General features: G+C 42.6%; 1 protein-coding gene across 1 annotated transcript in view; it reads left to right on the top strand.

The window, feature by feature from the left end:
* aspm (assembly factor for spindle microtubules) overlaps positions 1-16961 on the top strand; it is a 92306-nt gene that overhangs the window by 42088 nt on the left and 33257 nt on the right. Inside the window, exons 14-18 of the mRNA XM_085982392.1 lie at positions 864-1068; positions 5451-5596; positions 5907-6035; positions 7982-8176; positions 9795-16895. Coding sequence (XP_085838518.1) covers positions 864-1068; positions 5451-5596; positions 5907-6035; positions 7982-8176; positions 9795-16895 — 7776 coding nt within the window. The remainder of the gene's footprint in view (positions 1-863; positions 1069-5450; positions 5597-5906; positions 6036-7981; positions 8177-9794; positions 16896-16961) is intronic.

Here is a 16961-nt window from a genome sequence, read left to right as displayed (position 1 = left end):
TCTCGCCTCCTGACTCCCCAAAAGCCTTTCCACCATCTACAAAGCATAAGTAAAGAGTGTGATGGAATACTCTCCACTTGCCTGGTTGAGTGCAGCTGCAACAACACTCAAGAAGCCCGACACCATCCAGGACAAAGCAGCCTGTTTGATTAGCACCCCATCCAACACCTTAAACATTCACTACCTCCACCACCGGTGTACCGTGGCTGCAGTGTGTACCATCTACAAGATGCACTGCAGCAACTTGCCAAGGCTTCTTCGGCAGCACCTCCCAAACCTGCAACCTCTTGTACCTAGAAGGACAAGAGCAGCAGGCGCATGGGAACACCACCACCTCCAAGTTCCCCTCCGGGTCACACACCATCCTGACTTAGAAGTATATCGCCGATCCTTCATCGTTACTGGGTCAAAATCCTGGAACTCCCTACCTAACAGCACTGTGGGAGTACCTTCACCACACGGACTGCAGCGGTTCAAGAAGGTGGCTCACCACCACCTTTTCGAGGGCAATTAGGGATGGGCAATAAATGCTGGCCTCGCCAGTGATGCCCAGATCCCATAAGCGAATAATTTTTTTTTTTAAAAGCCAGCGCAGACATGATGGGCCAACTGGCCTCCTGTAGTGTACTATTCTATGATTCTCTAACTTTAGCTTAAAAGCAAGGTAAACAGATGAAATACCAAGTAGTGGCTGATACCCTTTATGGAAAAAACTTGCCTTTTTGAGTGAGAATATTCTGAAATGTAGTCAGCTAGAGTATTAAGAAACTATTGTTTTGATGTTGTATCTGAGGAAAGCAGTAAGAAATATTCGCAGTAATAAAATTGTATGGGTCATGCAATTATCTCATTTCTTGTTCCAGGTTGAGAACTTCACTGTACCCTTTTCTGATGGCAGAGTTTTATGTTACCTTATCCATCATTATCACCCTGGCCTTTTGGCTGTAGATAACATCTGTCAGCGAACCACACAGACAGTAGAATGTGCGCAGCATGGTACCGTGGCAATTGATACGTCAACCAGTGATTCTGACGAAAGCTCTATTGAAGTCATGCCAACAAACCTTAGTAAGTATGTTTGGTGTTTTGAAGATTGTGGTGGCATTTATGCATAAAGTGCTCAATTGTCTATGTTGTCTCTAGAATATATATATTGCATTTCCTCCTACTGATCTGTACCTTTATCTGGTTGTACATGAAAAGTTTGTTCTTATGATATAAAATTACTAAAAAAAAATTGTCTGGGTAGCTTTTTAATTAACTATCACACTGTAGTGAAACCATAAGTGCTGTGTCACTACGATGCAAATTGTACACTGAAAGCATCAGCCACGAAATTCCTGGAGCCCTGATGTACTGTTACATGGTTTCTGCCCATCAGTCGGCCCTGACCGTATCCCAAATCCCAGGGTCATTTGCATAGAGAGAATGGGCGCCCATACCATTTCCAATGACTCCTTGGTGTCTGCACCACGGGGAGCCAGGAACTTGTCAGCATAACCTTGCCACTCCATCGGGAAGGATGGGCCCTCGTACATTTTTTAAAAAAATCAGATGCACCACTGGGCTAACCAGCTGTGCAGCTTAAATGCCAACTGATTTGTGTTTAGCAATGCCGTTTCCTGGTTTTGCACTTCACACCTGTAGTATGGCACTATACTTGATGGGCACACCTGCTTAAGAATTTTTTTGGGGTAAATAGATTTAATTGTTGCAATGCACTGAGTAACTATTTGAACTGTAATCTGTGACTTGTGTAATGTTCATTCTGGATAGGTCACAAAAACTGAAATAATTTCAGCAATGTAAGTATGGGAATTCCTATGTGCCTATCCTGGTATTGGGAAAATTAATTCCACTGACGACGTGAAAGGGAATAGAAACATAGAAGATAGGAGCAGGAGTAGGCCATTCGGCCCTTCGAGCCTGCTCCGCCATTCAATGAGATCATGGCTGATCATCCAAGTTCAGTACCCGGTCCCTGCTTTCTCCCCATATGCCTTGATCCCTTTAGCCTTAAGAAATATATCCAACTCTTTCTTGAATATACTTAATGAACTGGCCTCCACTGCCCTCTGTGGCAGAGAATTCCACAGGTTCACTGCTCTCTGGGTGAAGAAATTCCTCCTCATTTCAGTCCTAAATGGCTTACCCCTTATCCTTAGACTATGACCCCTGGTTCTGGACTCCCCGGCCATCAGAAACATCCTTCCTGCATCTAGTCTGTCCAGACCTGACAAAATTTTATAGGTTTCGATGAGATCCCCTCTCAATCTTCTAAACTCCAGTGAGTATAAGCCCAATCGACACAATCTCTCCTCATACATCATTCCTGCCATCCCAGGTATCAGCCTGGTGAATCTTCGCTGCACTCCCTCCATGGCAAGAACGTCCTTCCTCAGGTAAGGCAACCAAAACTGCACACAATACTCAAGGTGTGGTCTCACCAAGGCCCTGTACAACTGCAGCAAGACATCCTTGTTCTTGTACTCGAACCCTCTTGCTACGAAGGCCAACATGCCTTCTTAACCGCCTGCTGCACCTGCATGCTTACCTTCAGCGACTGGTGTACAAGAACACCCAGGCCTCTTTGCACTTCCCCTTCTCCCAATCTATTACCATTCAAATAATAATCTGCCTTCCTGTTTTTGCCACCAAAGTGGATAACCTCACAATGTTGTTGTGCGAGTAGTGTATCCAATTTCTGTTACTGGAGCAGACTTCATTTGAAAGAATAAGAATAGCAACAAAAAAAAGGCAGGCCCATCCTATTTACTAGAGTATACAACTTTTGTGCGCTACTCTTCCCAACCAGAAATAGTACTCCTGCGGTAGGCAAAAATCTGGATAATTTAAGGGAAAATTTGAGAAATTACTTAATGACTCTATGGATTCATAAGGACTGTGATGCACTCGCATCTATTTACCACTGTTGCAAAGAACTGTTTTTCTGAAAAAGGAAATACTTCCTGGGGTATAATCTGACTTTTTGCTTGTATATTTTTCTGGTACTGTAATCACTGTCCATTCAAATACCATGGGGTTCAGTTTCTGCTTTGGGTGCAATCGGCAAACGGTGCCAATTGCAGTGCTTTTCCTAAGTGAAGTTATGGTTCAAGTTTCATCACAAACGTAAAATCAGCGTAGAACCAGCGGAATCGGGCAGCATAATAGAATGTAATTGTTTAAATTTTTTCTTTGCGTTGGGAAGTATTCCTTGATTGTATTTAAGAGTGGTAACCTGGTGCATTTTTATTAATACGGCTGAGAATGGGTTTTCAACCAAAAATAAGCATTTTTAATAATGTCTAGTCCTCTACCTGTGAGTAACCTGATTTTAAGCTATACCGAACCATTTACTAGTTTCATTGGTCTGCACTAGTCAGATTCTTAGTAAATGAAATATTTTTTAATTTTTAAAACGTGCCTATCTGGCTTTAAAAAAAAAAAAAAGCTCAATTTGAGGAGCCTCCTCGAAGGACTGCAAACGGGTGCAATCGGCAGAAAGTCGCCATGCTCATGATTTCAATTTGTGGGCGGGGCCGGCTTCCAGCACTCTCTTTTAAACCAGCATTAAGGATCGCGGAAACTTGATTTACACTTAACGTAATTTGCATTTAAAATTCCACTAACTTTTGTGCTAATTTTGGCAGATTTCAGCTGGATTGAACTAGCGGGAACTCTAGGCCCTCATCTACTGCATCAGTCATATTCTCTGGGAATGCCTCCACAGTAAAATATCCTGTTGATACTCATGGGGGCTGATTTTAACTCTGGGCGAATCAGTGCGTGGGGGCGGGTATGGGAAGGAAGCGAGGGCTGGCCTACTTTAATTGGAGGCCTTGTGTTGATTTTTCACACTTCTCTCCTGGAGACAGGTGATGCCAGGTGGGGAGGAGAGGCTCAACGATTTTTTGTAGGGCTGGGAGGCGTATTCCTGCTTGTCCTGGCCCCCCAAGGAATTTTTTCAAAAATTGAACTTACCACGGCCACTCTGCTGCCTTCTGCTAGGTTTCTGCGGGGGTGGTTGCCACCAGATGTTCCTTCCCCAGTTCGTGTCGCCAGCATGACTTTTAAATTTCAAATGGGCCCCTGCCTGCCTGTAATGGGAGCCTTGGCTGTCTTGAAAGTCACCGAGGATAAATTGCCACTTGGCAGGAACAGAGGGACCTTGGGCCGGTAAATTAACCTACCTGATTTTTAATCCTTCCCATGCACCGTTCCTGTTCGGTTGCGGTGGGGGGGTGGGAGGGTGAAGATTCAAAACAAATTTACTGTTCACGCTCATTGAATAGCCTTTGGGATAGATATCAAATGACTATGGATGCCACATGTAACTGCATTTTGGCATGAGCCTCCACTGTTGGGAGAAGTGATATTACTGCAAATTATTTACAGTGAATTACCGGGGCATAACATTTGCATTACAAGTTCAGAACTTAACATTATTTCAGAGAGAAATAATTTTTACAATGTAGTCGTTCAGGAAACTAAAACTGTTTCAACACAGTCCCTAGATAGGACTCTGCTAAATGTGCTATAAAATACATTTGAACTAAATAAGTGATAACGATCAACATGCCTCTTTCCCTGTAAGTGAGAGTGCTGGTAGATAAAGCCATAAAAAAAATCTCCAATAGCATTTTGGGTTTTATAACTAAGACCATAGAGTTCAGAGATAATGGCAAATGTGTGCAAGGCAATGGATAGGGTCACAGTCAGCGTACTGTGTAGTTTTGGGCATTGCATTTTAGAAAGGAGATTAAAGCCATAGAAAGCATTTGGCCTAGATTTACTTAGATAATGCCAGGGCTGGGAACTGAGCCATGAGGAGAAACTTTAGATATCGGGACTGTTTCCACTGTGGCAGAGAAGTCCAAAAGGCGATTTAATAGACATTTTAAAAAAATTATGAAGGGTTTCGATGGGGTAAATAGGGAAAGGCTATTTCCTCTGGTTGGCGAGTCAATGACTGGGACTCATCAATTTAAAATAGAGAACAAGGAGAGCAATTAGGAGAACTTTTATGTAGAGTTGGAGCGTGAATTGTTTTGCTGCGGGGCATGAACTGTTTTGCTGCGGGGCATGAACTGTTTTGCTGCGGAGCATGAATTGTTTTGCTGCAGAGAATGAATGCAGAGACCATTGCATTTTTTTTTTTTTAAAGACAAAGTGGATAAATATTTGATGCAGGGGAAAATATGGGGAGACAGCAGGGCAGTGGGACTAGTTTTGGATTGTTCTAGCAAAGAGCCAATAGAGATTCGATGGGCCAAATGGCCGCCATCTGTGGTATAAACTTTTATGGTTCTATCATTCTGTGGTATTAAAATAAAATGCTAACTTATAATTAAGTTAAGCTAATGGTTATATATGTACTTGAGCCACCTGTTGCTTTTAATAATTGCTGATCAAATGTTACAGAATAATGTACTATTTTCACTTTTAAGCCTCATCATCAGCCAAACTCTATGAAGAACTCCTGGAGAATGAAAAGAAGAATTTTAATTTGGTGACTACTGCTGTTGCGGAACTTGGAGGCGTCCCAGCCATGATTCGCCATGTGGATATGTCGAATACTATCCCAGATGAAAAGGTAAAATTTAAGACTCTCTTTCAGGTGAAAGCATTAAATAGTATACTATGTAATTTCTTAATTCTGTGTAGAACAACATGCAACGTGGTAGCTCACCTGAAGATTTATCAGACTGCACTTTTAATAAGTTGTCTGTGGTTAAGTTTTGAACTTTCCCTTTTTTCCCAGACCGTTTTTGATTTACCATAAAGCTCTAGCCAGTATTAATGGCTAGTATGCTCACTGTTACTTTAACTAAGAATTGTAATCTTACCACAGGGAAATATTATCAAGATTATTTCTCCAATGCATATTTTAAAATTCTTTACAGGTTGTTATTGCCTACATTTCATTTCTTTGCGCTCGCCTTCTGGATCTTCGAAAAGAAGCAAGAGCTGCCAGGATCATACAGGCTGCTTGGAGGAAGTACAAGCTAAACTGTGAGCTTCAGCTTTTACAGGTAGTGCATTTATCTTGCACTCTATTCATTGTCGCCTAAATTGTCCATTCTTTGCAGGGTTATGCTAAAACGAACAATGACACGTATTGAGTGAGAACTTTGCAATGCATCTGGCCTTTGGTTGGGCATAAATGACTATTATACAATGGTATATGTTGGACCGAGCTACCTTTTTATAAGAAAATGCAGCTTGTTAAATATTTACACATTTTAATACCCAATTATGCAACACTTGCATCCCGATGAAATGGAAAGATGGGTATTTTACGGTGGTTTGTAGTCAAATCTCATAATCTCAAATATTTGGGAGTGCAATGTAGTTTACTGAGGCTTGAGCTTTTCATCCATTAATGCACAATAGAGTTTCATGGAAGCCTGGATAATATCACTAATATGTGGAATTATTGAATGGCTTAACTTTTGGTTAAAATCCAAGTAAAAACCATGAGAAAGAGAAGGCGAAATGATTGAAGAAATTGCATGACTTCCATATCTCTGTCAATCAGGTGGGCACATGAATAAGAGACTTTTCGTGCTGCTCGGCCGGAGAAGAAAAATAATTTCTGCTCGAGGAATAATTTTTTTTAACACTGAAAGTTGCTTCTACACAATGTATGATCGGTTGTGCGAAATATGCAACTTAAGAAACCAGGAAACAAGTATCTGTTTAGACTTTTAGAATAAAGAACATGACATGACTTGACTTCATCGGCAGCTGATGAAGTCCTGCTTTGACTATCTCTAATGGTGGTTTGTGGAACAGGCTGCCCTATGTACTATTAATTCTTTCCTGAAATTTATTAGACTTTTTAATCTAATAAAAGACTGGGGCCTAGAAATTCAGCAGGCTTTGCGCCCACTTTTCGCCCAAAGAGGGTTTCTGCGCCAGTGTAAGAGGGTGCGCTGATATTCAGCGCTGCGGTAATGGCGGCGGTAGCCGGTAGCGCTGCGCCGACACCGATGACGTCATCGGTGTGCGCAGTGCCCCGGTACCGCCCCGCTTCCGGCCCAAACCCCATATTTAGTTGCGGCCGCCTCTTCTGCAGCGGCCGCAAACAGCGTTTGAAAAACGGGGCCGTACTGCTGCGCTACTGGGGCGCTTTAAGGTGGAGGTGTGGTCGGCCGCTTTTTCGGCGGCCGCTTGCCCGCACCTCCCTCCCCAGCCTCCTACACCCCCCCCCCCCCCCCCCCCCCCCCTGCGGCATTGGTGGCTGATTCCCGCGAGCCCGGCACTTCTCCGTGGTGCCGGGCTCATTTGCCGGCAGAATCCAGCGGCAATCTCACGGCTGCAGGCAGCTCCTCCTTAAGAGAAGGAGGAGGCCTGCAGTACCCCAGCCTGCCGCACCGCATCGGGTGGCGCAGCTGGAGCGCTGAAATTCACTTTCAGTGCCCCAAGCGGAGGCGGGCACACCCTGGAACAGCGCCCGGTTCCGACTTGGGGCGCTAAAAGTGAATTTCTGGCGCGCGCAACTGGCTCCGCGCGCAGCGCTAACTTTTGGGCGTTAGCCTGCTGGCGGGCCTTAACTGAATTTCTAGGCCTTAACTGAATTTCTAGGCCTGGGTGCTTGAAAGAGAAAGTTCTTTCTCTGGATTTTCCTTCCCCTTTTATCTGTTTTACAAAAGATATTGTAGCACCAAAAACAAGCACAGTGGACTAGGGTTTGGTTGCTACATTTAATCTTAAATTAGCTAGCCATCTTTTGTTGGGAAGAGCTAAAGGTAGATGGTGTGGCATGAAGGGGACAAAGTATTGAACTGGCACCCTTAGTGATTGTCTTTCCTTCCCTGTGTCACTATTAGATTGGCATACGAAAAACATATATAGATAATTGTATTTTTGCAAGAAGATTGGCTGTGAAGCACTTGGGGATGTCCTGAGGCCATGAAAAACACTATATACAATCCAAGTTCGTTCTTCTAAATTTAACAATTGAATTGTGTTTTAGGAAAAAGACCAAGCTGCCTGTGTCATTCAAGCAGCTGTGTGTAGATTCCTCCGCCGACAGCAGGTCAAGAAGAAAACAAATGCTGCTATTATTATACAAACTCTTTGGCGTGGCCATGTGGCAAGGAGGAAAGCTAAAGCATTGATGATGATTAAGGTGCGAGTGGTACAGAATGAAGCAGCAACACTTATTCAGGTTAGACTAATATTTTATGTTACAAGAGCAATTTAAGGCTGAAATGCCCCATGTACTGTATCCATTTTGGAATATATTCTTGCTATGTCTGCTGTCTTTCTACTTTACAGTAGGTAAGCTCTGAATTTAGCTTTAAGTATAGTTAGAAGAATGAACTGAGTTTTAATCACTTGAGCTATACAAATTTCTGCAAGTTTTTTTCCCCCCCACAAGTTGTCAGACCAAACAAACTGGTCAAATCGTGCAAAACTTTCAAGAGTATAAGAATTCCTGATGGAATCTGCTGGAAGAAAAGTGTATGCAAGATAAAATTGGTTTGCACACGACCTTTCCATTTCCAGGAGCTGATTTGGAATCTGGCTTTTTCAACATCTACATATTGCTGTCATCCCTTCAAAAGATTAAGCAGATTAAGTACTAATTGACTTTTTTAAATCATCCCAGCGAAATCCCACTGGTGCCTTTTGTTTCAAAGTCATGTTTGGGCAAAATCTCCTGCACCACTTGATTATTACAGCACCGTTTAGGTAGAACACTCGATCATTTCAAAGGGTTGTTGAATTCCAGTAGCAGTTTTTGTAGTTGCAGATGTCAGGGTTTCGTGTGACAATTGTGACTGAGCTCTTTTGACCAACAGTCTAAATTGTTCTCTTTTGTTTCATAACATGGAAATTGTCCAGGAGCCAGCAGTGGTTCTGAATATTTTGCCATAAGTTACAATTGCACGACCTGCAATCAGATCATACCCTGTTTTCTTCTCTGGCTCTGCTCCTCTGTAATCTGTAACGTGTAGAGTTGGCTAACTATAACCTGGTATATTAACTGGTTCAAGTTTTTAGCATTGTGACTTGCTGTCTTGTACTTCAGGAATCACATTCAAAGATACCGCTGTTTGGAAGCTTTACAGGGCACCCTGTTGAGATTTGAACCACATTTCTTTCTAGCAATGCACTGAAAATCTGACATTCATGTTGGCATGATTAGAATCTTCATTCCCAAATTTTGTCCTGCATAAAACTCTGAATATGGAGTGAGTAAAGCTCCATATAATGGACACTCAATTTCCAATTTAATACTTGCCATCTTGGGGTTTTCTATATGTAGATCTCCAGGCCACAAAAAGTTGGCCAAGTTCTTCGGTAACTTCAAAAGTTGCACAATGGGTTCCAATCTACCCTCGATATCCTGGGAAAGGATATGTCTTGACACATTCCCATCTCTAATTTCAAACCAAGTGTCCTTCATGAGATTTGAGTTGATGATTTGATTTTGATTCTGTTAAGTACATACTGGTCAAGGTAAAATTGGGCATTCCGACTTGCTGAATTTGAATGTCAAATAATCACTTGGGAGGTAATTTAAAACAAACTTTAGAGGCAATTATTCAGAGATTTGTCCAAGGTAGTAGTGTTCTAAAAACTGTTTTGAAGGCTCAACCATGAAACCCTAGCAGTAATCCATTCACTGAGTGGAATTGTGACACAGATGTACTTGACTATGGAGATTTGTTTTTCGAGTGCTGTTTTAATTTAAAATGGTGGCATGTTCCCCTTTTGTTTTGATGCAAGGTTATCTTCTGAGTACTGTAATGCTTTTTTCCCCTTTATTTGTGTAACAGGCTTATTGGAGAGGATATGCTGGTAGAAGACAGCTTCAGAGAGCTCGACACTATTGCATTCTCATACAAAGTCACATAAGGATGAAAATCGCAGTCACCTCTTATCGACGTACCATATGGGCCATTGTTACGCTTCAGAAGCATTTCAGAGCACATCTGCTAGCTTTAGCTGAGCGAAGGGATTATTTGAAACTGAAGCTATCAGCTGTTATGATGCAATCTGCATTTAGAAGGTGGAAAGCACGTAAACTGCAAAAGCAGACCAAGGCTGCAATAGTACTACAGAAATACATAAGGGGTTTCCTCTGTCGATACCAATACAAAAGGTTTCAATGGTCCATATCCTTGATACAAGCATATGCTAAAGGATATCTAGTAAGAACTGAAATGAGCAAGAGGAAAAATGCAGCTATTACGCTACAGAAATACATAAAGGCTTATGTGACAGGAAGGCATGAATATGTTTCTTATCAGAGACTCAAATGGGCTGCAGTTGTATTTCAAGCTGCTTACCGTGGCTTAAAAGTGAGAAAGCTCTATCGCCAAACTAAGTCAGCTATAGTAATCCAATCCACTTTTAGAATGTACTGGCAACGAAAGAGGTTCATTGCTCTTCGGAAAGTGGTCATCACCATGCAGACTTTAGTAAGAATGCAGTTGGCTCAAATTAGGTTCCTAAAATACCGCCAAGCTGCCATTACCTTACAAAGGTGTTACAGAGCTAAACAACAGGGGAGGAAAGAGAGGCAGCATTACCTAGAACTTAGACAGGCAACTGTAAAGGTGCAAGTAGCTTTTCGGAGATGGCGAGCACAAAAAGAGATTAGAGAAAATCAAGCTGCAGTTGCAATACAGTCGTGGTATCGAATGTATAGAGGAAAACAAAGATATTTACATCAAAAAGAAAGTTGCATTAGAATCCAGTCATGGTATAGATGCTGCATGGCTCAACATGCTTTTCGAACTCGGAAATCTGCAGTGCTGGTCATCCAAAAATATTATAGAGCTTACAGAGAAGGAAAAGCTCAGCATGAGAAGTACGTATTGATGCTCAAGGCAGCAATAACTATACAGGCTCACTTTCGAGGTATGAAGGCTCGGCAGCTTGCCAGAAAAGTGAAAGCTGCACGTATCATTCAGTCGTATTGGCAAATGAGAAAAGAAAGATTCCATTTTTTGCATTCTAGACAATGTATCATCGCACTGCAAGCCCATGTGAGAAGATGGCAAGCTCAGCAAAGATACCATTCAATGAAAATTGCAGCTTGTACATTACAAGCCCGTTTCAGAGCCATTTCAGCGCAAAAGAAAGCTCAGTCTGAGTACAAGGCAATACGGTCTGCAGCTATTGTCTTACAGTCTGCATACAGAGGGTTACAAGCAAGAAGGCAATTTTGCCAGTTACAGTCAGTTGTAAAGATCCAGTCTGCGCTCCGTGCATATGTTTCACGAAAGAGATTCATGCAAATTAGAAATGCTACCATCAAAATTCAGGCCTCTGTAAAAATGATCCAAGTAAAGAAGTATTACAGATCCCTTAAAAAGGCCACAACGTACATCCAGAGACGTTACCGGGCTAACAAGCTTTGTTTGGAAAAACGAAAAGAATATCTGAAAAAAAGGGAAGCTTGTATACGTCTTCAGTCTGCTGTTAGACTGTACTTAATTCAAAAACGGTTGCATTTGTGGAGGCAAGCTGTAGTTAAAATTCAGTCCATGTTCAGAATGCATAGAGTAAGGAGTCAGTATCTTAGGATCCATTATGCTGCAGTCGTAATTCAAAGAGGATTCCGTGCCTACAGTGAAGGGATTTATCAAAGACAGAACTTCCTAAGAATCAAAGAAGCAATAATATGTTTGCAGGCAGCATTTAGAGGTTATGGCGTGCGCAAAATGATTAAACTTCAACATAAAGCAGCCACCAAAATCCAGGCAGCTTTCAGAGGGCATGCTTCAAGGGTCAAGTACTTGGCAATGCAAAATGCTGCCATTGCAATCCAGAGATGGTACAGGAGTTGCAACGTTGGACAGCAGCAGCGACTTGGGTACCTTAAAATTAGGGCAGCAGCAATTATTCTTCAAGCAGTATACCGTGGATTATCTGCAAGGGAAAAATTAAAAATACAACGTAAGGCTGCAGTGACTGTTCAAACTGCTTTCCGAAGGTTTAGAGCGCAGCACCAGTTTGGAGTGTTAAAGAATGCTGTGGTGACTGTTCAACGCCATTTTAAGGCAAAGTTGATGGGGAGAAAAGAGCGTCAAGTATATCTGACAATGTGCCAATCAGCAACGACACTTCAAGCAGCTTATAAAGGTATGATTGCAAGGAAAGAATTTAGAAGAAAACGCCAAGCTTGCATTACGATACAGTCTTATTTCAGAATGCACAAAACACATGCAAAATTTCAGACCATGAGACTAGCAACATTAATAATACAGGATCGATTCAGGGCTCACTTGCAAAGAAAATGTCAACGTCAAAAGTATCAGAACATGAGGACTGCTGCCATAGTGTTGCAAGCTGCATTTCGTGCAATGAAAACCCGAAAGAAGTTGAAAGAAATTCACAAAGCTGCTACAATTATCCAAGCAGTGGCTAAATCTTTCTTGGCCAAGAAGTGTTACATCTCTCTTAAAGCTGCTTCAATTCTACTGCAAAGACGATTCAGAGCTTTGGTGCTGGCCAGAAAGCAGCGACGAATCTATCTATCTGTCTATAGTGCAACTTTATCTCTACAAGCCGCTTACAGGGGCATGAAAGTACGGCGAGAGATTCAACGCAAGCACAAGGCAGCAACAGTGATTCAAGCTGCATTTAGGATGCACAAGGTATGCCTTCCGTACCAGGCAATGAGACTGGCAGCTACAGTAATACAAAGCCATTATCGAGCTCACTGTCAAAGGAAAACCGATCGTGATAATTATTTGAAGATTCGAAACAGTGTTCTGCTTCTACAGTGTGCCTACCGAGGATTGAGTGTTCGAAAGCATTTGAGGAGCCTGCACAAGTCTGCAACACTGATACAGACTTATTATCGAATGCACAAGCAGCGTGAATGCTACAGGCAACTCTGTTGGGCAGCAACAGTTGTACAGCGAAGATACAGAGCTTGCAAAGTCCGAGATGCCCATGTGAAACAGTATAATGATGTGAAGAAAGCAGCCGTTCGTATTCAGGCTGCTTTCCGTGGTATGAAAATGAGGCAAGAAATTCAGAGAATTGGTCGAGCTTCAGTAATTATCCAGAGAAGATTTAGGGCCTATAACGATCGCAAAAAATACCTGTCTCTTAGAGCTGCTGCTACTGTAATCCAACAGCGATACCGTGCACTCGTGCTCACCAGGATTCAGCAGCAGAAATATTTTTCTGTTCGTAATGCAACTTTATCTCTACAAGCCGCTTACAGGGGCATGAAAGTACGGCGAGAGATTCAACGCAAGCACAAGGCAGCAACAGTGATTCAAGCTGCATTTAGGATGCACAAGGTATGCCTTCCGTACCAGGCAATGAGACTGGCAGCTACAATAATACAAAGCCATTATCGAGCTCACTGTCAAAGGAAAACCGATCATGATAATTATTTGAAGATTCGAAACAGTGTTCTGCTTCTTCAGGCTGCCTACCGAGGATTGAGTGTACGAAAGCATTTGAGGAGCCTGCACAAGTCTGCAACACTGATACAGACTTATTATCGAATGCACAAGCAGCGTGAATGCTACAGGCAACTCTGTTGGGCAGCAACAGTTGTACAGCGAAGATACAGAGCTTGCAAAGTCCGAGATGCCCATGTGAAACAGTATAATGATGTGAAGAAAGCAGCCGTTCGTATTCAGGCTGCTTTCCGTGGTATGAGAGCGAGGCAAGAAATTCAGAGAATTGATCAAGCTTCAGTAATTATCCAGAGAAGGTTTAGAACTTATAATGATCGGAAAAAATACCTGTCTCTTAAAGCGTCTGCTACCATAATCCAACAGCGATACCGTGCACTCGTGCTCACCAGGATTCAGCAGCAGAAATATTTTTCTGTTCGTAATGCAACTTTATCTCTACAAGCCGCTTACAGGGGCATGAAAGTACGGCGAGAGATTCAACGCAAGCACAAGGCAGCAACAGTGATTCAAGCTGCATTTAGGATGCACAAGGTATGCCTTCCGTACCAGGCAATGAGACTGGCAGCTACAATAATACAAAGCCATTATCGAGCTCACTGTCAAAGGAAAACCGATCATGATAATTATTTGAAGATTCGAAACAGTGTTCTGCTTCTTCAGGCTGCCTACCGAGGATTGAGTGTACGAAAGCATTTGAGGAGCCTGCACAAGTCTGCAACACTGATACAGACTTATTATCGAATGCACAAGCAGCGTGAATGCTACAGGCAACTCTGTTGGGCAGCAACAGTTGTACAGCGAAGATACAGAGCTTGCAAAGTCCGAGATGCCCATGTGAAACAGTATAATGATGTGAAGAAAGCAGCCGTTCGTATTCAGGCTGCTTTCCGTGGTATGAGAGCGAGGCAAGAAATTCAGAGAATTGATCAAGCTTCAGTAATTATCCAGAGAAGGTTTAGAACTTATAATGATCGGAAAAAATACCTGTCTCTTAAAGCGTCTGCTACCGTAATCCAACAGCGATACCGTGCACTCGTGCTCACCAGGATTCAGCAGCAGAAATATTTTTCTGTTCGTAATGCAACTTTATCTCTACAAGCCGCTTACAGGGGCATGAAAGTACGGCGAGAGATTCAACGCAAGCACAAGGCAGCAACAGTGATTCAAGCTGCATTTAGGATGCACAAGGTATGCCTTCCGTACCAGGCAATGAGACTGGCAGCTACAATAATACAAAGCCATTATCGAGCTCACTGTCAAAGGAAAACCGATCGTGATAATTATTTGAAGATTCAAAACAGTGTTCTGCTTCTACAGTGTGCCTACCGAGGATTGAGTGTTCGAAAGCATTTGCGGAGCCTGCACAAGTCTGCAACACTGATACAGACTTATTATCGAATGCACAAGCAGCGTGAATGCTACAGGCAACTCTGTTGGGCAGCAACAGTTGTACAGCGAAGATACAGAGCTTGCAAAGTCCGAGATGCCCATGTGAAACAGTATAATGATGTGAAGAAAGCAGCCGTTCGTATTCAGGCTGCTTTCCGTGGTATGAAAACGAGGCAAGAAATTCAGAGAATTGGTCGAGCTTCAGTAATTATCCAGAGAAGATTTAGGGCCTATAACGATCGCAAAAAATACCTGTCTCTTAGAGCTGCTGCTACTGTAATCCAACAGCGATACCGTGCACTCGTGCTCACCAGGATTCAGCAGCAGAAATATTTTTCTGTTCGTAATGCAACTTTATCTCTACAAGCCGCTTACAGGGGCATGAAAGTACGGCGAGAGATTCAACGCAAGCACAAGGCAGCAACAGTGATTCAAGCTGCATTTAGGATGCACAAGGTATGCCTTCCGTACCAGGCAATGAGACTGGCAGCTACAATAATACAAAGCCATTATCGAGCTCACTGTCAAAGGAAAACCGATCATGATAATTATTTGAAGATTCGAAACAGTGTTCTGCTTCTTCAGGCTGCCTACCGAGGATTGAGTGTACGAAAGCATTTGAGGAGCCTGCACAAGTCTGCAACACTGATACAGACTTATTATCGAATGCACAAGCAGCGTGAATGCTACAGGCAACTCTGTTGGGCAGCAACAGTTGTACAGCGAAGATACAGAGCTTGCAAAGTCCGAGATGCCCATGTGAAACAGTATAATGATGTGAAGAAAGCAGCCGTTCGTATTCAGGCTGCTTTCCGTGGTATGAGAGCGAGGCAAGAAATTCAGAGAATTGATCAAGCTTCAGTAATTATCCAGAGAAGGTTTAGAACTTATAATGATCGGAAAAAATACCTGTCTCTTAAAGCGTCTGCTACCGTAATCCAACAGCGATACCGTGCACTCGTGCTCACCAGGATTCAGCAGCAGAAATATTTTTCTGTTCGTAATGCAACTTTATCTCTACAAGCCGCTTACAGGGGCATGAAAGTACGGCGAGAGATTCAACGCAAGCACAAGGCAGCAACAGTGATTCAAGCTGCATTTAGGATGCACAAGGTATGCCTTCCGTACCAGGCAATGAGACTGGCAGCTACAATAATACAAAGCCATTATCGAGCTCACTGTCAAAGGAAAACCGATCGTGATAATTATTTGAAGATTCGAAACAGTGTTCTGCTTCTACAGTGTGCCTACCGAGGATTGAGTGTTCGAAAGCATTTGCGGAGCCTGCACAAGTCTGCAACACTGATACAGACTTATTATCGAATGCACAAGCAGCGTGAATGCTACAGGCAACTCTGTTGGGCAGCAACAGTTGTACAGCAAAGATACAGAGCTTGCCAAATTAGAGATGCCCATGTGAAACAGTATAATGACATGAAGAAAGCAACAATTAGTTTTCAGGCTTTTTACCGTGGGAAAAAAGCCCGAGATTTGGCTAATAAAATTAAGGCAGCCCGCCATATTAAGTCATTCTTGCAGATGTGCATTACCAGGAAATTATTCTTGATTCAGAAGTCAGCCGTAATAATACTACAAGCTGCATTCCGTGGTTATCGAGCAAGGGTACGCTACAGAGCCATGTGGCTTGCAGCCCTTTCAATCCAAAGCTGGTACAGAGCCTGCAAAATTGGTCGTTCGCAGCTTGTGCAATATCAATCCATGAGGCATGCAGCTATCACAATTCAAGCTGCCTACAAAGGTATGGTTGTTAGGCAGTGGGTTAAACAGAAACATGCTGCTCTTAAAATTCAGTCAGTACTCCGTATGGTTCGGTATAGGACGGCTTTCCTCAGACTAAAATCTGCAGCAATTGTAGTGCAGTCTCACTATCGTGCTCACGAAGCTAGAAAACTGTACAAAACGTACAAAGCAGCAGCTATTGTAGTGCAAGGACATTATAGATCCTACCTCCTAATGCAGCAACAGAGATCTGCTTACTTGACACTCCGGCAGACAGTCATCAGCCTTCAAGCCAGAATACGAGGATTTATTGCCCAAAGAAGCTATAAAAAGCTTCATCAGAGCACCACAAAAATTCAGGTAATATTTCAGACAATAAATTTAAATTAGCTATAATATGTAAATTATTGTCCTATTGCAGTATTA

Source organism: Somniosus microcephalus, chromosome 3 (genome assembly GCF_052327205.1).
Source record: "Somniosus microcephalus isolate GS21.2 chromosome 3, FLI_Smic_1.0, whole genome shotgun sequence".
In the NCBI taxonomy this organism is placed as follows: domain Eukaryota; kingdom Metazoa; phylum Chordata; class Chondrichthyes; order Squaliformes; family Somniosidae; genus Somniosus; species Somniosus microcephalus.
This window is presented reverse-complemented; position numbering and strand designations above follow the sequence as displayed.